The following is a 23,129-nucleotide window of genomic DNA, read 5'->3' on the forward strand; positions in this document are numbered from 1 at the left end:
CTGCAGTGAGCTGAGATCATGTCACTGCACTCCAGCCTGGGTGACAGAGCGAGAGTCTGTCTCAAAATAAATAAATAAAAGAATAAAAATTTAAAAAGGTCATGCCACTTCAAAACAGCACAAAATTACAATTGAAAGTCTCAAAAAATATCATTGTATTGTCAATTTGGTTTATTATTTATCTTGGCCAAGCATTCAATATCACTTAATATGCTGACATTAAATTTGTCCAAAATTTTAGGACTAAAGAAAAATGTGATGGGTCTATTTATTTATAAGCTTTGTTCTTTCTACTAAGAATTTAGCTCACTATTCATAATTAATCAATTGAAAATCACAAAACAAAGGGGAAGTAAAGAAACATTGAAAACTGCCAGGCGCGGTGGCTCACGCCTGTAATCCCAGCACTTTGGGAGGCCGATGCAGGCGGATCACAACGTCAGGAGATCGAGACCATTCTGGTTAACACCGTGAAACCCCCTCTCTACTAAAAATACAAAAAATCAGCCGGGTGTGGTGGTGGGCGCCTGTAGTCCCAGCTCCTCAGGAGGCTGAGGCAGAAGAATGGCGTGAACCTGGGAGGCGGAGCTTGTAGTGAGCCGGGATAGCGCCACTGCACTCCATCCAGCCTGGGCAACAAAGCGAGACTTTGTCCCAAAAAAAGAGAGAAGGAAACATCAAAAACACTCCAAACTTCAAAATTTTAGCTAAGCAAACAGATGAAGTCCCTCCTCTCCAGGGAGCATCAGGGAACCTGCCATTAACTGTTAGCTTCTGCTACTCTGTGGAGGCCAAGAAGCAAAGAATACGGGGATTGAAGACAGACACGAAACTGCCTATTTTCCTCCACTCCATTGCCTAATTAAGTTCTATATGCTGGAAGAGTTTCAATGCCCTGAGAAGTGTACGTAAAAATAAGGTAAGTTGGGAAAATGAAGTGCAGTCTAACTTGAATATTTATGGCAATGAGGGCAGGTAAGGCAGCATAAACAGCTGAAAATTATAGATAATGGAGGCCCATTTTGGTTAAGACCTTGAACATGGTACTCTTCCCCAAGTAAATATGACCAATACTTATTCCGTCTCAACAGTAAGACAGGAAATAGGCTATAGTTTGAATTCTACCACTAGGGACCTTGGACAAATTTTTATGGAACTCAATGGCTAGATCCTTCTAGGTTCTAAAAACTAACATTCCTCCTCTATATTTGACAAAAACATTTAGAGAGAGAACATAAAGCTTAAGTTCAGCCAGTAGAGGAAGCAGAGGTACAACAGAAAGCTTAAGTAATTTACTCTTGAACAAATTACTTTAAAAATTGCTCTCAAAAAATTAAGAGTAGGTCGGACGCAGTGGCTCACACCTGCAATCCCAGCACTTTGGGAGGCCAACGAGAGTGAATCACCTGAGGTCAGGAGTTCCAGACCAGCCTGGCCAACATGGTGAAACCCTGTCTCTACTAAAAATACAAAAATTAGCTGGGTGTGGTGGCGGGCGCCTGTGATCCCAGCTACTCAGGAGGCTTAGGCAGGGGAATCCTTGAACCTGGAAGGCAGATGCAGTGAGCCAAGATTTGCACTCCAGCCTGGGGGACTAATGCAAAATTCCATCTCAAAAAAAAAAAAAAAAAAAAAAAAAGTAGCTATCTCTCTCTTTGTAAGTACATCACGCCTATTCTGTGACAGTGGCTAGGTAAGTAAAGAGTCTTCCTTACCATTTCAACACACAAACCAAAATGAATAAAATAAAATTTACTCTGTAAAAACAACACACCTGATATAATACATGAAAATAACAAATACAATTTTCTTCTCTATCACTGATTCTAAGAAAGAAATCCAAAAACCACTTTCACTACCATGTTCTCAATCCTTAGTGACACTCAACATTTTGATCTTAAAAAAAGGCCAGATCTTAATTCATAAGCACAAAATTTTGGTTAACTAAAATGTGTGAATAACCCAAAAGATGTGTTACCCATTTCATTTCAATTTTTTTCTTTCCAATAAATCTTTATCAAGTTACCAATCATTACATTAAAATGTCCTGCTTCTCCTCTAAGAAGCCACAGAGGAGAAAAGAGAATCAAGCTGAACAGACCAAAAGAAAAACCTAGCTATGGCTCAGACTCCCACTCACCACTTACCTTTCAAGTACAGGGGGTATTACTAATTCAGGTCTCATGAGTGCAAGATTCTGCAAAGCCTGGGCTGCTTCTAGACTACCAGTTTTGCTAAACATAGCCAAGAGGACAGGCTGAATAATGCATTGTACAAAGTCTGTAACATCTTGATCAGTAAGCTTGTGGCTATCAGGCACAGGAGTTAACCAAGAGGGCTTCTTGTATCTTTCACGATGCAATCTTCTAACAATACTGTTTGGCAGCCGCTGAAGTAGTTTCATTAACTTGTTCTGGGGACACAGAAGCAAAAAGTTCTAAGTAGGGTCTACTTTCCCACATAGATATTCATGGTTGCTCTCTAGCTTCTTGAGAAAAGATTTTTAAAATAACAGTTCTTATTATCTTATTACAAAGAACTGCACAGCATAACTAGACAGAATTAAAAGTTACCAATTAATTATTCCTAATTATTATTACTCCTTTTATTCCTATTATTTATTCCTATTATCATAAATTCCTATTATTCCTAATAATTAATGAAAATGAGTTTCAAATTCCAGTCTAAAAAAATTGCTAGCACATAAATTTTCCATTACATGAAAGCCATTTTAACTGGCCAACTTAAAAAAACAACAAAAACAAGTAACAAGATAAAACTGAAAAGATGGTTCCATGCTTCTAAGTCATTTTTGTTATCATTTTTTTGCAAAACTGAGGCATGCTGTCAACAGTTACCACACCGATATTGTCTTATTTAATTTATATGCTCTACAACACAGTAATTTAATTGAAATGTAAGCATTTACATATAGCTAACGCTATGAAGGACAGAAAATGTATTATAGGTCACACAATAGGCAATAGTCAAAGATGACCATATCTTTAAAATTCCAAGCCCTATAATGCAAAATGAAGTTACTCACCAGCCAGCGCCCATTATTTGAAGGATGGTAAAAAGATGTGATGCTGTTAAACAAACCAGCTAAGTGTTTTTGCACTAGCTTACTTGGTCCACCCTGTCCAGATAAAAAAGTAAAAATGTCAGTACCCATATCATACTGTAAAACCAGGTCAACAGGCCCAAGCCTATATGTAAATCACTAATGCAGTTTATAGTCAACTTGATGACAAAAATCAATTCTACCTTTAAATAAGAGTCAAAAACAATTCCCTGATGAACTTCATGCAAATCAACTCAAAATATTCTAATAAGGGCAGCTTACTTGAACCAACATAAAAAACTAAAAAAGTACCTGTCAACTTGGGATAGCAAACAGTATATTTTACTGTTCTGCAGCAAATAACCTGGATACTAAAATTTATCACTAAGATTATCATCTTAAAATTACCAAGAATGCTAACATCAGGCATAAAAAACCTGATGTAAGGCTGAGGCAGGCAGGTCACTTGAGGTCAGGAGTTCGAGACCAGCCTTGCCAGCACAGGGAAACCCTGTCTCTACTAAAAATACAAAAATTAGCCAGGCCTGGTGGCAAGTGCCTGTAGTCCCAAATACTTGGGAAGCTGTGGCAGGAGAATCGCTTGAACCCAGAAGGTGGAGGTTGCAGTGAGCCGAGATTGCCCCACTGCTCTCCAGCCTGGGCGATAGAGCAAGACTCTGTCTCAAAAAAAAAAAAAAAAAATTGGGCTTCCCTCTCTTGCCCAGGGTGCAGTGCAGTGGCACAAACACGGCTCACTGCAGCCCTCAATCTCCTAGGCTCAAGCGATCCTCCCACCTCAGCCTGCTGAGGAGCTAGTACCACAGGCACGTGGTATCATGCCCGTGCTTACTTTTACTTTACTTTTTTTTTTTTGTACAGGGTCTCGCCATGTTGTCCAGGCTGGTTTCAAACTCCTGGGCTCAAGCTATCCTCCCATCTTGGCTTCCCAAAGTGCTAGGATTACAGGTGTGAGCCATGGCACTTGGCCATATTTTCACACTTAACACAAAATGAAGCTGCCAGTGAGAACTGTGTGAGAAAGCAGAGCAAAACTCATTCAAACAATAACTAATACTAATCACTATCCAATTCTGTAGCCCCCCAAAATCCAGTGTCAACCCACTGCATATGTAAGATAGTAAACATCCTTCAGTGTTTGCTCCTACCAATTAAGAAAAATGGGATTTTTCTGTTTAACAATAAAATGGCAAAAACAAAGGGGGCTTAAATTTGTTTTTCTTACAATGAAATTTAAGAAGTAAACTTTTACATTAAAAAAATTGGCTTTTCCACAGAAACAAGCTAATGTGTAAAATGGAATATGAAGAAATAGTTGCAGAAGCAATATATGAATGATAAGCTAGAAAATTATAATAGAAAGTTATCCTAATATTATTTGAAAGATGATACTGAAATCTAAGCTTGTGGATATGTCTTCACTTTCCTTTAATGATGTCAACAAAATAATCCTTCACATCTCTCCCTTCACAAAGATTACTTTGTTAGTAAGCTTTATGTTCAATATAATGTTTCATGTGAACATTAGCAGTGAGTAAGTAATGGAGTCTAAGCACACGCAAATCCCGAGTTGTAATCCTACCTTGGGAAAGTCTTTTGGGTTACAAGTCTGGTTCCCGGACAGTAAAAATGTGAGACACTGCAAATCCCTCAAAACTCTAGATTTAGGACTCTATTTATAATGTCTATTGGTTAGGGAGATTTCAAAATGGTACCACTATATTCTGGATTTGATAAACATGAGCTTGCGACATCAGAAAATATCCAAGAATCATGTCACCAACCAAGCCACTGTTATCAACTTCTGTGACTATCCAGAATTTTTGTAAGGTTAACACGAAATAGGGGTAAACTAAAGAAAACAAATATAATGTATTACAAACCATCATGGCGGTGATCCATATTACAGCATGTCCAATATCATAAGCATTTGTTAAAAATCTTGGGACTAACACTTGACTGCTTCCCACTGGGAGGTTCAAGCTTCTCAGAATTCTTGTAAATATCTTTTAAAAGAAAAAACAATAATTAAGGATATTTGCAGGTATCAAAATAATTCTTTAGTAACTGCTGTATATTAGTGTTACTGAAGATATTCTCATTTTATCACAAGGGTTTTTAAGTGAAATTACATAGTATTTGGTAACTTGCTTTACTCTTTAAAAATTACATATAAATATCAACAGATGTGCTGTATGACACTCTGAGGTCACAGGCACAAGGACATAAAGCAGTTGTGTCCATGTATCCAAAGAACAGACAAAATGTGATTATTTATGGCTAAATATAAAAAGGCAAAAACACACATACTGTGACTAAACATGAAATATTTTGACTCCTTTCTTGTCCCAAACGCACGAAGTTTTTCCTAAGCTCCTATTCCATGTCAAGCATGCACAACAGCACCAACCTAAATGCAAGTATCTTCTAGCAGATTGCTTTCCCTTTCAAAATTTTAATGGTGATTTGATTTTTCCCTAAGAATTTGTATTTTAGTCAATCACTTAACAACTATATTATAATAAAATTAAATTTATAGGTAGGGGCCCAAAGGTGGGGAGAAACGATTTCTCTTCCTCAATTAGTTTCTAATGGCCAAACAACAGAGGAAGACATCACAAGCAAAAGCAAACAGAGCATTTGCATTCAGCTGCTCCCCAGCTTTGCTCTAATGTAAGTGTGTGCATCAGAATCACCCAGCCCTACTGCAGCTCCACAGGTTATTCTACTGCAGGTGAAATAATACTGAAGATACACCTGGAATATCTAGCTTTATTTACTATAGGAAAATATATAATGTGACCTAAAAAGTGGGCAACACTGCGGAGGACCAACCAAATACGATACACAAAATGTATTGGAAGGTACAAATGTACGATGCTCTTGATAATATACTTAGTACTTTCCAAATTACTTTTGATACTCATAGTTCATATCCTGCATAAGAAAACACATTTATGATACCTTCATGTGGTCTAATTACCTTTAGAAAAGGTAACTGGACCCAGCCCTGTAAATTATTTGTATATGTGTTTACTAATGATCAAAGAAAATTTTATGTGCCACTTGGAATTGGCATAGAAAAAACATTTCTCCTTTATAACATAGAATTGTTGTCGGCGCTATTGTATTTATGTTCAAAATGTTATTTTTTTCCCCCAGACAGAGTCTAGTTCTGTCACCCAGGCTGGAGTGCAGTAGTGCGATCTTGGCTCACTGCAACCTTAATCTCCTGGGTTCAAGCGATTCTCCTGCCTCAGCCTCCTGAGCAGCTGGGATTACAGGTGCCTACCATCATGACTGGCTTTCCCCCAAAATGTTAATTACCTTTGGTACATACGGATCCCAATCTATGTACCCTATATTATCTGTAGCCAATCGAGCAAAGAGATTTACTAGTTGCTGAAAATAAACAAAAAGGACAAAGTTAATACATTTGTTGTTGTTGTTTAAGTGTCATAGTCACACCCCTCCTCCATTTGTTCTTTTCAGCAATCATTAGTGCAATCTACTTAGTTTATGACTTAGTTTTTTTTAAAAAAAAAAACCTCCAAATGTAAATTGATTCATGTCACACATTTAAAATCAGCTGCAGTTAAAATGCTCCTAAAAAGTAAAATGACAAAGCACCATCCACAATGAATATAGAAAAGTTTAATCCAACAAATATGCTGAAAATATCCACTATACGTCCAGCACCATGATAGTACAGGTACCAAAGAAAACAAACAACAGGATCTTACATTTCATGCATTTTACATGTGTATACTCCTAAATATTGATAAAACCAAAATAAATGTATACTTTTGTTAGAATACAACAAATAAAATAATATAAAATTGAGAAGGAACTGATCATAACAGGGCTAACAGCCAATCCTAAGGAACTTCAAGTTACTTATCAAATGATCTATTAATATTTATCTCCAAATTTAAAAAGTATGGGGGGGTGGGGAAAGAAAAGAAAAGAAAAACAAAACTATAGGGGAAAAAAGGTATACTTACCCCCTCCCACTGTGGGAGATTTTGCACCGAAACCCAAAGGCCAATTAATTCATCAAACCAAAGTCTAAAGAAGAAAAATGTTGTTATGAATAGCAAGTGACTTTAAAGTAGTTCAATGCCAGGTATCCTTTGTATTTTTTATAATCTATTATTGTTACTGATAACTACATAACTAGAAAAAAATAATACTGAAGTTATAAACTTAATAAAATAATGGAGTTTTTGTCTGAATATTCCTTTCATGATTTAAGAAATCTGATCTCACAAATTAAACTTCTGCTTCATTACTAAGTACTGCCCATTCTTATTTAACAATTGCTTTCAATTTTCTACTTCCTTTTCCCTGACTTTCTCCTTTTATCTGTTTTCCTTTTATTACCCCTTCTGGCAATTATTTCTTTCTCTTAATTTCTTAAATTAAAGCCCTCATCTTATTTGGGTGTCATCTCTTTACTTTCAATCTTATAACCGTTTTAGCCTTAACACACTTCAAGTATAATAAACTTGAAATACAATAATGGCTGAGTTTGCAAAAACGATTTTTCTACTTGTTACTGCTTTACTAGTTTCTATATCTGTATTTCCTGCTGTATTTTTAGAATTTGTCAAGATATGCATATACTTACTTAAAACCTTTATGATGAAGTTCTGGAGGAAGGGAGGTAGGAAGAAATATTTCAAAGTAAGTGATGGCCTTTTGCATGGTTACATCAAAAGGGCACATTAAAGGTCGCCATTCTTCTAGCATCTCAGCTGTGGCATCTGCTGGAAAATATCTAGTAAAAAAAAAAGGTTTTCATGTATCTGATTATTGGCTAAAAGCTCTACAACAGCAATATATATAACTTACCAAAAGGCCGGGGGAGGAGGAGAATATATATCATAGGGTGTAACACAGTATACAAATGTCCAAACTAACACACATTTTCACAATACTAAAATAGGCCGGGCACGGTGGCTCAAGCCTGTAATCCCAGCACTTTGGGAGGCCGAGACGGGCGGATCACGAGGTCAGCAGATCGAGACCATCCTGGCTAACCTGGTGAAACCCCGTCTCTACTAAAAAATACAAAAACTAGCCGGGCGAGGTGGCGGGCGCCTGTAGTCCCAGCTACTCAGGAGGCTGAGGCAGGAGAATGGAGTAAACCCAGGAGGCGGAGCTTGCAGTGAGCTGAGATCCGGCCACTGCACTCCAGCCTGGGCGACAGAGCGAGACTCCGTCTCAAAAATAAAAAAAAAAAAAAAAAAAAAAAAAAAATTCCCCATTTGGGCGAGGTGTTCATGCCTGTAGTTCCAGAACTTTGGGAGGCCAAGGTCGACGGATCACTTGAGCCCAGGAGTTCAAGACCGGCTTGGGCAAAATGGCAAAACTCACTCTTTACAAAAAATTAGCCAGACATGATGGCAGCACACACCTGTAGTCCCAGCTACTCAGAAAACTGGGGTTGGGAGATCACTAGAGCCCAGGAGATGGAGGCTGCAGTGAGCCAAGACTGCACCATTGCGCTCCAGCCTGGGCAAGAGTGAGACTCGTCTCAAAAAAATAAATAAATAAAATAAAATAAAATAAAATTCCCCATTATACTTGGCATAAAGTAAATTCTCCTCTTGTCTAAGGGAATTTTTCTAAACACTATAAAGTTGATAAAACTCAGATAAAATATGAGTCACTCAAGTAACCTACAAAAGTAAACAGGGTTTTTGTTTTACTTCCTTTGTGCTATGTAACAGCAATTGAAAAAAAATCCTGTCATAAAGAATCCAGTCTAAATAGGAAAAGGATTACCAGTAGATGAGAAAGAGAACATCAGCCCAGCAATCTCTAGGCATGTTGAATAAACCATTGCCCTTCCTTGGAACACAGAGTCCTCCCCTATACAAGAGGACTAGATGATCTGGTCTACAGGCTGTGATATTCCATAACTGTAGGAAATGGGCAGGAGTGACCCTGGAGTAGATTTACAAAATTAAAATCCAAAGTGTGCGTATACACACAAAACAAAGGTAAATAAAGAGGATACATGTATAACTGCTAAATACATCTTAACAGGCATTTTTCTTTTTTCTAAAGACAGAATCTTACTATGTTGCCTAGGCTGGACCCAAACTCTTAAACTGAAGTGATCCTCCCACCTCAGCCTCCCAAGTAGCTGGTACTACAGGAGAGCACCACTGCATCCAGCCTTAAGAGCTTTAAAATACAAACAGCATATGAAAAATTCTGATTCTTTCCAAATAAGTTGGGAAACTTTTTCAAATAGACTTATAGGCTTGGCCCACATATTAATCCTATTGTATCTTCATATACTTGTGTTAATTAAAATCATACTGCAATCTTCTATGTGAAAAATAAGATTATATTTCTAGGAATACTTCTGTTGAGTTCACAAAGCATTTATGTGTCAGGTCCTTGTGTAACAGATTGGAATTTTAAAAAAAACAAAAACAAACTATGCTCCACCTTCAAAGATCTCACATATCAAGGATCAATTCCCCTTAATAAGTTTTCTGAGTCAACTGTTAACACTGTAATCCAAAATGAAAACTTGGGAGTTCTATGAATTACCTATGAGCCAGTAAGTATTGAAGTGATAATCAAGTTTCCAGTGAGGAAACACAGGCCAAGAGGGTAACTGCCTCGCATAAAATGACACTGTTCATTGGTGCTTATGACTCAGGGTGAATCTTACGTCGCTTGAGAGACAGATATCCCATATTCCGCAAATACATTTGCCCAACATTGAGTAATACAGAAGGTCAGCAATAAATATCTGGTTTATTAAATATGTATTTAAGATGAATATTACAAGCATATAATACATGGCTTTTCACCAAAAAGGATTCACTGATTCCATACCATCTAAACAGTCTTAGAATAACTTGATGATAACAAAAAAAAGTTCAAGTACATAAAATTGAGCTTTAATTAAAATTAAAGATAATCGGCCGGGCGCGGTGGCTCACGCCTGTAATCCCAGCACTTTGGGAGGCCGAGGCGGGTGGATCACGAGGGCAGGAGATCGAGACCATCCTGGTTAACACGGTGAAACCCCGTCTCTACTAAAAATACAAAAAATTAGTCGGGCGAGGTGGCAGGCGCCTGTAGTCCCAGCTACTCAGGAGACTGGGGCAGGAGAATGGTGTGAACCTGGGAGGCGGAGCTTGCAGTGAGCCCAGATCACGCCACTGCACTCCAGCCTGGGCGACAGAGTGAGACTCGTCTCAAAAAAAAAAAAAAAAAAAAAAATTAAAGATAACCAAAAAAATTAAAATTAAATTTTATTCACATTTATCTTTAATCATATGAATATAGGATAACTGGCAGGGAGTGGTGGCTCACGCCTATAATCCCAATCTTTTGGGATGCCAAGGTGGGAGGACTCCTTGAGGCCAGGGGTTCAAGACCAGCCTGGGCAACACAGCAAGGTCCCACTTTCTACAAAAAATATTGAAATAAAAAGAAAAGAATATGGGATATTTAAATATCTACAGAACATAGTTGAAAAAAGTTATGAACCACCTTATTGGCATTACTGATTTTTTATCTGAATAACAACAATACTCTAGGAAATGCTTCCAAATAAAGATGATTTTATGTAAAATACGGTATTCTTACTTTACAATGGATGACTTTAAAATTTCTAAATTTCTAAATGAAATCTGAGAAGTTCAGTTCACAAACTGGAAATGGTATGTTGTGCTCAGTGACTAACATCACAATGTCAGGAACGATTTATACTTTTCATTTCCTCTTCAAACCATACTAAAGATGTGGAAAAGCCCACAGAAACAATAAGAGGCTTTATAAATTGAGAAGCTACTTACGGTCGGCAGCTTTTCACGAGTGTTTTGAGAATATTTTCTACAGAACTGGGGGGGGAAAGCCATTTGATAATTAGATTGGTATATTTTAAGAACACATCTAATTCAATTAATAAATACCTCTGAGATAAGCTCATACATTCAGATATTATTTGTTTCTATGTAATAACTAAGCCTTCCCTTTCATACAGACACACCTGCAAGGATTCACTACTTAAATTCCCTAATCTACTCTTTCCTTTGCCCTCATTTCGTTGTCTCTGGTATGAACTAAAGGGAAAAAAAATGTTACACTGGGAAAAGAACAAATTGTTTTCAGTCTTTACAAGGTAGGCAGCAATGACCATACACCATACTTATCAACACAATGGCTTAACACTTCAAATAATTTTTAGTAAAATACTTTTACATCAAAACACAAGCAGCAGACAGACCAAAATCTGGGTGTTTCCATCAGAAATTAGCTTTCACAACCAATTCATGAGTTCGATAACCCTCCAAGGCACTTTACGGCCAGCAACAATTATCAAAAAGAACAATAGCATCTCTTTGAGCAAATACTTATAAAGTTAGTCCAGTAACATTAAAAATTATAACTTACTTTACAACGTGTAGTTGCCTCAAGTGAATACAGGAGACCAACATAAAAATGTATGTATGAATTTATAATCAACATTTCTTTTTTAATAAAAAGGCCAATGTGTACTGGTTTAAACACATGACCAGAATGGAATATTTAAATATTTACTAGATCATAGTCAAGCAGTCAAATGCAAACAAACAATACAAACAATGGAGCACTAGGTAATTTTGAGCTGGAATTTTAAAATACATGTGTGACTACTTACAGTATGATATGTACAAGTAAAAATAAAATTCCCGAATCTCAAAAAAATGTATATATACATATATGGGAAAGGAGTAACTTTCAGGCAATGTCTCCACCTGATACTTTCTTATTCAGCTTTCTGAAATTCTTAAGTCCAGAAGTCTACCCAACTTCTCTGAAAGTTTAGGAACTAATCTGCAAAGAAATTCCAAGGAATAACAGAAAGCAAACTCATCAAAAATAATCAATATAATATATAACCAAGAAAGGAAAACTATAATCTCATTACTTGGAGCAGTAGAAATCCTCTTTAATTTCAAAACTACTCAGAGAAAAATTAACTGAAGAGGCAACTAGGTTACAACTCACGAGATGACTTCTAAAATTAAAAAAAAAAAAAAAATACATGGCCAAAGGGCCATCAAGCACTGTCTCTGGTCATGAGAGGGAGGTTCTTCTTTTTCTTATAAAAAGGCTAAGCAATTCAAAAACACAGTTTAGAGAACATTTAAGTTTGCCCAGTAAAAAAAAAAACAGGGCAAACTTCTATCCAACTATGTTTAAAGCTCCCTGAAGACCACGGCTGTGATTTTTATTTCTGGGCATTTCCAAAGTGCTTATAAAAACGCCATCTGCTCACATATATTTATACTTTTCTGTCTATTGATTTATAATAATAAACATTTTATATCAGAGTAACAAAAAGGACAGATCTTGGGTCTTCTTTTAGTTTAGATCGAAGAATCCCATTTAGTAACAAAGTATAGAATTAACAGCTAAGGTTTAAAGAGTCATCTAGTTTTAAACTAAATTGCTCAATTTAAATGCAGATTTTTAAAAGGTAATTCTAAAATTGTAAACTGTTTATCCATGAAAATGAGCATAAGATCCACAATTCTATCAGTCCTAATGTTCGTGTTCTCATTAACATTACATTTATTTTATTGGTTCTGCGCTACACAGAAAACCTGCTGTTTTCACTTAGGACCTTTGCTATACCAACATACTTTCGCATAATGTCATAAATGATTCTAGAAAGCAAGTCATAAAAGGTTGCAAAGCTACATGTTTTCTCCAGTTCCCTTCACGCTTCAGAAGAATAGGAAGCTAATTATAACACTTGATAGAGTCACTTCACTTATTAGAGGATTAGGGTATGTGGGAATGCAATTTAGTTACTCGACATAAAGTCAATTTCAACCCTTCTTATACATAAGGCCTGTACCATTGGATTTATGATGTTTATCCAGAAAAGGGTACAATCTCTCTAACCTGTGATATCTGTATAGTGACCTTTTGTGATTCTTGTAATCTCTCAAGATGAAAGGAACAATGTTTCTGTTTAAAAATAAAATAAAAGGTTAAGGCTAGATGCTACTAGACTACATTTCACTAATTTTTAGAGGGAATGAATAATCACTAAATACTTTCCAACTGTTGGAAATGTATAATATTAAAGTGATAACAATTCAAAACACTTTTTTCTTTTTTTTTTAAATCAAAAGGGATCTACAGAGTGACTAAGCTTTGGATGGGTTTTCTTATACCCTTTCCTCTTTAAAAAGATACGTTAGGTTGAAAAATATATGTTAGGTTGAAAAAGAAAGCCACAGTAGAGCATATAATGGTTTACAGTTTGGGCTTAGAGTCAGACAGATCTGAATTTGAGTATCAGTTCTGCTACTTCCTAGTTGTATTATAGCTGTTTTCTCAACAATATGAGCAATAATACCTACCTCTCATAAAGCTGTTACAAAAATAAATGAGATAATGTATAGAATGCAGGTATATGGCCCAGAATTAAGGATAATAAATGTTAGCTATTATTTCATACTTAGCCATAATAAATTGTATCCTCAATTTCCTTAAAAATTAAAATGTTGTGTTTATTTTGCTCTTACATTGATTCTACTGCCTCTGAGTCATACTAATTTATGACTTAGGAAATCACATCAAAATAGGAAACTCCTCCCCAACTGCCACCCTATTATTAAGGGTAGAAAGTGAGTCCTTGTCCCAGTTCTTAAGCTCTTGTTCCAGTTTCAACCAATGATTCTGTGTGAATTTTCCTCTCTGGATGTTGATTTCCTTATGATGCCATTAATAAAGTAAATGTTAAATATTAGCAGATAAGCCTGAGGAAAACCAATAGTCTTAGCCTCCAGTTACTGAGACAGTGAACTCATATAAACTTGGAGGTTTATGCCTCCTGCCTCCTTGGCCTTATCAGGACAATATTCACTTCTAAACCAGGGAAAAGTATAGCAAATGAAATACTGAAGATGAGAGTAAACTAGACTGCTCATAGCCAGAAGTACTTGCAGCTTCACTTGACAGTTCTTGAACTAAAATTTAATTTCAGAATAATATTTGCTTTTTCATAAATGAACTGGTTAACTGTAACAATGGACTATTCTGTATATCTGCCTTCATCCCTTCATAATTTAACGGTAACTGATTATACAGTATTTGTTTTTCTTAAACCTGTGCCAAACACTCATCTAGTTTTACTTGCCTTCTCTAAATCCAAACAAATCCACCGTAAGTTAGACATTATCTATCTCATATCTAATCTTCAAAATCTAATATTGCTCAGTTAAACTAGTAAGTAGTCATTTTTCATAGCCACTTCACTCAAAATTAGGGCCAAGATAATTTCACCATAAAGAAAGGTATAAATAGGCCAGGTGCGGTGGCTCACACCTGTAATCCCAGCACTTTGGGAGGCCGAGGTGGGTGGATCACCTGAGGTCAGGTGTTCAAGACCAGCCTGGCCAACATGATGAAACCCCATCTCTACTACAAATACAAAAAATTAGCTGGATTTGGTGGTGCACACCTGTAATCCCAGCTACTCAGGAGGCTGAGGCAGGAAAATCGCTTGAACCTGGGAGGCAGAGGTTGCAGTGAGCCCAGATTGTGCCACTGCACTCCAGCCTGGGCAACAAGAGCAAAAAAAACTCCATCTCAAAAAAAAAAAAAAAAAAGAATAAATAATAAGTACAACATTGTCCTTACTGATGCACATTAGTATTGACTTTTCATTAAAATTACTTTTAAAAAGTATACCTTTATGGCAAGTGTTAAGAAATTGTAATAACCCTTACCACTCACATAAAAAGAGCATGCATAATTGTTTTAAATGATAATAAGCCTGATCAACTTGAACTTGAACTAAGTATTTTTAAAATTTGCTTTTAAAAGATCAGTTTTTAAAGAAAGAACATTGTAGCACGGAAACAACTTTTGTGAGAAACACTATCCAAAACATTAATAAAATCTGGTAAAAAAAATTTTTTTTTGAGATGGGAGTCTGGCTCTGTCGCCCAGGCTGGAGTACAGTGGGATGATCTTAGCTCAACGCAGCCTCTGCCTCCCGGGTTCCAGCGATTCTCCCGCCTCAGCCTCCTGGGTAGCTGGGATTACAGGCATGCGCCATCACACTAGGCTAATTTTTGTATTTTTAGTAGAGATGGGGTTTCACCATGTTGGCCAGGCTGGTCTTGAACTCCTGACCTCAGGTGATCCATCTACCTCAGCCTCCCAAAGTGCTAGGATTACAGGCGTGAGCCACCATACCTGGCCGAATTTTGCTAAAATTTTAAATTTCCAAATAAAAGAATATTTTTAAAAATAAATAGGATGGTCTTCAAATACATTAAAAAATAATTGTAAATACCATATTAATAATCATGGTTTACAACCATAAAATCTTTTAAATTTCAACAGGTTTTAGGAGAAATTCTTCTCATCATTTGATTATCATATTAAATTTTGTAGCTAGAGATCATCCATGAGCTGCTGGTAGTAATTTAAACTCCTAAGTATGGCCACATGTGCCAAGAAACCCCAAACAGAGGTCTGGAAAATGTCGTTTCCATGTGGTGAGTGTGGGGAGCTGAGGACAAAGGATTTAACTGTATCTTAAAGAGCACCAATTCAAATAGCTCTTTAATGACTCAATAGAGAAACAAATGCCATAAACAAATACCAGAAAAAGAAAATATCAAATTTCTCCAGAGGCAGATTAATATGAAAAAAATGAAAATATAATACTATATGATACCCTTAGAACAATACATGTAAAAGAGAATAGATACTTTTAAAAATAAATTTTAAAAAGTAGTAAACAAGTTATGTAGGCCCAAGCTACTCATAATGCAAATATGAAAACCTTTATAACCACCCACAAAAACCAAATTAGTGGTAATAATACTAAATAAATATATACACATAGCAATTGAAATATGAATTGTTTGTGCCCATTTGTAAAAGCGATCTATGCATAATTCTCCCACATTTTGTGAGGAGCAACACCATTAGTGTGTTGCCTATGATATAACTTGCAATATGCTAGTCAAAGTAAGTGTATGGGATATTGTTTTATAAAATAAAACCACGTCCATAAGATTCAAAAGCTTCATTTATAAAGTAAATAATAATTCTTATATCACTAACAATTAGTTCACACTCATCTCCTTTCCAATTTTACTTCTTCTATTGCATAAAAAACACTACCAATTCTTTCTCCAGTAAAAAGTAGACTGAGATGGGCATAAAGAGACTAAAAAGGGTCTTTTGCCCTAGAGGCAAAAAGAGAGACAGAAAGCTAGAAGGAGGAAGTAAGGAAGAAAAGAAAAGAGGGAAACAAGGATACAAAAAGGGATGGAGAGAGGATGGAAAAGGTAAAGAGGAAGGGAAGAGAGGGAAGTTGATAATCTTTGCTTCAAACAATAGAACTAGCTTTTAAAATCATGTTGAAATACATGCCACCACCCTAAGCAGCAATTTCAATAAGGACAAAAACATAAGGCACATAAGTTTAAAATTTGAAAGACAGTTAACAAATTAAGCAATCTTTCACTTTTGATTATAAAAATAGCATTCTAAAAATAGTATGAACACATGTAGTCAGCCGACAAAACTGTTTCAAAATGTGCCAGAATATATCTAAGATGAAAAAACTCAAAATTGTCACAGTGTAGGTAATGAGTATAGGTAGGTTATATGATTTATAAATTTTATTTTAGAATAATTACAATTACAAAATGAAATGCTGAGTCTGTTAAGAGTTGAGAGTCAGTGCCGTGTTTCAGTCACAACGTGTCTTCAAAAGATAAGAACAGTCATGGTAAAACTTTTAAGGACAAGGATGATGTGACACTTTAGGAAGAGACATGGTAAACATAATCAATAAGCACTGACTGACCAATATTAATAGAAAATGTCCAGACAAACAGCTCTTATCACTGAAGAGGAAAGCCATGGATATTTATTAATGACCACACAGGACTTTAAAAGCAGCATGTGCCTTTGCAAAGGTGGACCTTTAAGGCAGGAAAGTAGGAAGCTTGGTTATAAAGCAGCGAATAAGAGGGCATACTAAAGAACAGGGTATCACTGAAGAAACTGCCTTATCTCCTCCTTTCATTTACAAAATACTTTCAGAAGCAGCCAAAATTATCAGCAAGAAAAATCTCAGAAGGATAACTGATCTGAACACAGTTCAAAGGTCCCTGAGATCTATGAAATGGTGAGGCCTGTCTATGGCCATAACACCCTGAATGTGCCCAATCTCACCTGAAATGGTGAAGACAGTAAGAAATTCCCTGACCTCTCATTTAAAGAAGACTCAGTCAAACCAGTATAGATCATGGTCCCTGTGGCAAAAATAACACCCAAAAGGAATCTTTACAAACAAAGCTTTTGTATTCAATTTTGAGTTTTCTTAATAAATATTGGGGCTGGGTGTAGTGGCACAAGCCTGTAATCCCAGCACTTTGGGAGGCCAAGGCGGGAGGATCTCCTGAGCCCAGGAGTTCAAGACTAACCTGGGCAACACAGTGAGACCCCATCTCTACAAATAAAAAGTTTTAAAAATTAGCCGGGCATGGTGGCACATGCCTGTGGTCCCAGCTTCTCAGGAGGCTGAGGCGGGAAGACTGCTTGAGCCCAGGAGGTCAAGGCTGTGGCGATGCAAGATCTTGCCACTGCACTCCAGCCTGGGCAACAGAGCAACCCTGAAAAAGGAAGGAAGGAAGGAATGGAGAGAGGAAGGGAGGGAGGGAGGGAAGAAAACATAACAAATACTGGTAAAAACATACTTGCACAATGTACTACTCTATTTCATGATAAAATTTGCATTTTTATGGTTGAAATGAGTTTCCTTGTTTTAACACATGAAACTTGCAAGAAATAAAATGACTTCTAACCACTTTACTTGTCCCAAACTGTCCAAAAACCAATTAGGACCTAAGTTGAAGATCATGTTTTACCTCCTCCATTTACACCATTTCACATTTGCCATCTGCACTCATTTTCAAAAAATTCTATGGTAAGGGACAAAGACTGTTGACCTAAGTAAAGGCTGAGGGCTAATTATAGATTACATGAATTTAACAAGAAATAATGAAATAATGTAGACATGCCTAAGACTGAGAGAGAAAACCGCAGAAGTCTTTAAAGACTTAATTTATAAAAAAGAAAAAGGAAATTAATACAGGCATAGAGAATGGTGCTCTTCAAGAAATAAGTACACAGGCCGGGCGCGGTGGCTCACGCCTATAAACCCAGCGCTTTGGGAGGCCGAGGCGGGCGGATCACGAGGTCAGGAGATCGACACCATCTTGGCTAACACGGTGAAACCCTGTCTCTACTAAAAATACAAAAAAATTAGACGAGCGTGGTAGCAGATGCCTGTAGTCCCAGCTGTGTGGGAGGCTGAGGCAGGAGAATGGCGTGAACGTGGGAGGCGGAGCTTGCAGTGAGCCGAGATCACAGCACTGCACTCCAGCCTGGGTGACAGAGCGAGACTCTGTCTCAAAAAATAAAAGAAAAAGAAAAAGAAATGAGTATATATGACAAATGACTCTAGACAATGAGAAAAAACAGCTAGCTATTAAAACCTGAATAGGCAGTAGGGCGCAGTGGCTCATGCCTGTAATCCCAGCACTTTGGGAAGCCAAGGTGGGCGGATCGCGAGGTCAGGAGATTGAGACCATCCTGGCTAACACGGTCAAACCCCGTCTCTACTAAAAATACAAAAACAATTAGCTGGGCGTGGTGGTGGGCTCCTGTAGTCTTAGCTGCTGGGGAAGCTGAGGTAGGAGAATGGCATGAACCCGGGAGGCGGAGCTTGCAGTGAGCTGAGATGACGCCACTGCACTCCAGCCTGGGCAATAGAGCGAGACTCCGTATCAAAACAAAACAAAAAAAAAACAAAACAAAAAACAAAAAACAAAAAAAAAACACTGAAGAGGCCGGGCATGGTGGCTCATGCCTGTAATCCCAGGACTTTGGGAGGCCAAGACAGGCAGATCACCTGAGGTCAGGAGTTTGAGACCAGAGTGGCCAAAATGGCGAAACCCCATCTCTACTAAAAATACAAACATTAGCTGGGAATGGTGGTGCGCGCCTGTAATCCCAGCTGCTCCTGAGGTTGAGGCACGAGAATCACTTAAACCTGGGAGGCGGAGGTTGCAGTGAGCTGAGATCGTGCCACCGCACTCCAGCCTGAGCAACAGAGGGAGACCCTGTCTCAGAAAAAAGAAGAATGATAAGCCAAACATGCTAAAACTGAGAAAATTTAAAGCTAGACTACAATTAGATAGAAATGATACCTATCAGTCAAGTATGAAATCACTATTAACCAAAAAAAGGCAGATGCTATTTTATTATATAAACTCAGAATAAAATATAAAACCAAAAATTAGGTCTCCAAGAGGCAGGCTGTAGATGGAAGAAGTCAATGATCTGCAAGACAGATGCAGCTTCAGATACAGTTTATAGAGGGCAATGAATTGCTTCAGGAGTCAAATTACATAGAAATATGCACATTAAAATATCTGCTTGTTTCTTTCAAACAACCCACTATTTTTCAATCATGATCACCCCCTAAAAGACCCCAAGTACTCCCAAATAAGTGCTTTAAATGGAAACACTTACTTAGGAAACCAATTTAATCCTAGGTGCTCTGTCTTGGAATATAATATTCTTTCTACCATGTCATAAAGTGGTCTCCAGGGTAACTCCAAATCATCTCTTGAAAGAAGTTCCTTTTTCCTAAAAAGTAAAATAAAACAAATACCTACGTATGTATATGTGCACAGATGTGTGTATACCACAAATACTACACAGGGACAGTTAAATATTGCTGCTCATCACAGTGGGTTTTGCTTTTCCCCATCCACGGCCACTCACTAGCAGAACATAAGAATAATGCACCTAATTCTTGCTGCTGCTCAAACCTCAAAGAGTTCCAGATAAAAGAGGGCATTTAAATTTGTGTCACCATCACTGTAGATGAATTTCATGTTTTCCCACACTATGGAATATTTGTTTCCAGCATTGAGCTGGATGCTTCAGGGTAAGCAAAAGAATCTATAATATTTGTCTTGTTTTCTCGAGGGACTTAACAACCTATGAAAGGGGAAATTCAATGGGTGCTAGAGAAGAGACCACGTCATGGAAGAGATGCAATTTTAACTAAAAGGTTAATTAACACATTTGATGAAACTAAAGATAATGTTTTTTGCAATCAATTTCCAAATTGGCAACTTGAGACTTGGTCTTCTTACCAAAAGGACTTAGTCCTCATTCCCTAAAACCCTGAAGAAACAAACAAACCTTAACGGAAACCACTGGAAATAGACTTACTTTAACAAGTTGATCAAAAGGCGGGCAAATCCCTGCATCATGCTGATTTCCAGTTTTGGAATTGATACCAGCTCATACAATAACTTAATAAAAAGAACATGATCTTCTTTGCTAAATTTTCTCCCATAAAGTCGAATATATCTGCAAGAGAAAAACAGATATACCCTTTAAAAATAGGTATAATGATACACCCATGTTCAATGCAGCATTATCCATAGAAGCCAAGATGTAGATGCAACCTGAATGGCCACAGAAGGAGGAATGGATAAGGAAAATATGGCATATGCAATACAATGGATTGTCTTTTTTTTTTTTTTTAAACATTTCATGGAAAACTTTTTATTGGTTTTCTGGATAGAAAAGGGAATTTATTTGCCAGGAAGAATGATCCCATCATACTTCAGCTAGAACCAGTGGATGAGGATGATTCAGTCTTAAAAAAGAAGGAAATCCAGGCATAAGCTACAACATGGATGAACCATAAGTGAAATAAGCCAGTCACAAAAGACAAATACCGTGTAGGTATCTAAAGTAATCAAACTCATAGAAACAGAAAGTAGAATGTTGCTGCCAGGGGTTGGGAGGAGGGGGAAATGGAGAGCTGTTATTCAATGGGTATAGTTTCAGTCACATAAAATAAAAAATTGTACAACAATGTATATATGGTTAACAACACTGCATTGTACACTTAATTAAGATAAACTTGATATTTATTTTTAATGACAATTTTTTAAAACAGGTGTGGTAACAATTTCAAATGTCTTTGATGGGTATTTTATATATATTCTCACTGTTATGCAGTAAAGAATTATTCTGTACTTTAATCGAGAGATTATCAGGCCAGGCAAAGCAGCTCATGCCTGTAATCCCAGCACTTTGAGAGGCTAAAGTGGAAGGATCGCTTGAACGCTGGAGTTCAAGACCAGCCTGGGCAACATGGCAAAACCCAATCTCTACAACAAATACAAAATATTAGCCAGGCATGATGGCGTGCGCCTGTGGTCCCAGTTACTCGGGTTGGGGGAGGGCTGAGGTCGGAGGATCACTGGAGCCCAGGAAGTCAAGCGGGCAGTGAGCTGTGATGGCGCGACTGTGCTCCATCTAGCCTAGGCGACAGAGTGAGACCTTGTCTTCAAAAAAAAAGAAAGAGATTACCAAATAAGTACCTTAATAACCAATGGTAACTGAGTTATCATCAACATTTAATGACCAATTAAAACACTGCTCTCTTATTGTAAACAAGTTACATAACTTGTACTATTTGTTTCTAACAGTTAACTTATAATTACAATACAATGAGGTTATTACCAAAAACAAATATTTTATCCAAAATTACATTTTAAATTTCTTATTATAAACAATGTAATCAAAAGCATTAGCTTTAAGCAAATTTAAGAAAAAAGTGTCCCAATGGCCGGGCACGGTGGCTCATGCCTGTTAATTCCAGCACTCTGGGAGGCCGAGGCAGGCAGATCACCTGAGGTCAGGAGTTTGAGACCAGCCTGACCAACATGGAGAAACCCCGTCTCTACTAAAAATACAAAATTAGCCTGGCATGGTGGCACATGCCTATAATCCCAGCTACTAGGGAAGCTGAGGCAGGAGAATCGCTTGAACCTGGAAGGTAGAGGTTGCGGTGAGCTGAGATCACACCATTGCACTCCAGCCTGGGCAATAAGAGCGAAACTCCATCTCAAAAAAAAAAAAGGAAGAAAAGAGAAAAGTGTCCCAAAACCCAAGAACAACAAATCAGAGTATATTTAATAATTCAGAAGTAAATGATCCAAACAAATTACTGTATACTTAAAATCATAAAACCCTTTGAGGAGGGTCATTTTATTATTAAATACATAAATCAACAGGAAAAGGAGCATTAGTATTCCCCATAAGATCTTTAACACTCCCCCAGTATCTAAGAGCAAATTAAACTTACATTTAACTTCTTTTTTTTTTTTCTCCCCAAGACATAGTCTTGCTCTGTCATCCAGGCTGGAGTGCAGTGGCCCAATCTCAGCTCACTGCAACCTCTGTCTCCTGGGTTCAAGCAATTCTCCTGCCTCAGCCTCCCCAGTAACTGGGATTACAGGCACCCAACACCACACTCGGCTAATTTTTCTATTTTTAGTAGAGATGGGGTTTCACCATGTTGGCCAGGCTGGTCTCAAACTCCTGACCTTGTGATCTCCCCACCTCGGCCTCCCAAAGTGCTGGGATTACAGGCGTGAGCCACTGCGCCCGACACTTACATTTAATTTCTAAAGTTAGGGCATCTAACTGCTTTTTTATCTTCCAGAAATTCTTCAAAATTCTTGGTTCAGTAACTCGTTTTTATTTTTTCAAGCTGGTCTGAATTTATCCAACTCCTTTCTGTCATTTCAAGGTATAATCCCATGATCTCACATTAGTACTATGAGACCAGCAAGTATACAGGGAGGAGCAATGAGACCCGAAATCTTGTTTTGACTCTGTCAGTACAGGTTGCAGAAAATCCAAAACCCTCCAAAATCCAAAACTTTCTGAGCAACAACATGACACTCAAAGGAAATGCTCATGGAGTTTTCCAATTCCTGATTTTTTGATTTGAGATGCTCAATCGGTAAGAACATAATGCAGATATTACAAAACTTCAAAATATCCAAAATCCTAAACATTTCTGGTCCCAGAATTTCAAATAAGGGATATTCAACATAATTATCGTAAAAGTCTCTTAAACACCCTAAAATGGCAACGCACATAG

General features: G+C 37.3%; 1 protein-coding gene across 2 annotated transcripts in view; it reads right to left on the bottom strand.

The window, feature by feature from the left end:
- The window catches only part of PSME4 (proteasome activator subunit 4), a 106,237-nt gene that overhangs the window by 65,018 nt on the left and 18,090 nt on the right, over positions 1-23,129 (bottom strand). The window contains exons 2-10 of one of the 2 annotated variants that reach the window (XM_073022981.1): positions 20,393-20,533; positions 19,682-19,798; positions 10,912-10,956; positions 7,713-7,862; positions 7,087-7,150; positions 6,410-6,484; positions 4,966-5,088; positions 3,047-3,139; positions 2,148-2,413 (exon numbers count right to left, since the gene is read on the bottom strand). In XM_073022981.1, coding sequence (XP_072879082.1) covers positions 2,148-2,413; positions 3,047-3,139; positions 4,966-5,088; positions 6,410-6,484; positions 7,087-7,150; positions 7,713-7,862; positions 10,912-10,956; positions 19,682-19,798; positions 20,393-20,533 — 1,074 coding nt within the window. The remainder of the gene's footprint in view (positions 1-2,147; positions 2,414-3,046; positions 3,140-4,965; positions 5,089-6,409; positions 6,485-7,086; positions 7,151-7,712; positions 7,863-10,911; positions 10,957-19,681; positions 19,799-20,392; positions 20,534-23,129) is intronic. The other variant, XM_073022980.1, reaches the window with a different exon arrangement.

Source organism: Chlorocebus sabaeus, chromosome 14 (assembly GCF_047675955.1).
Source record: "Chlorocebus sabaeus isolate Y175 chromosome 14, mChlSab1.0.hap1, whole genome shotgun sequence".
NCBI lineage: Eukaryota > Metazoa > Chordata > Mammalia > Primates > Cercopithecidae > Chlorocebus > Chlorocebus sabaeus.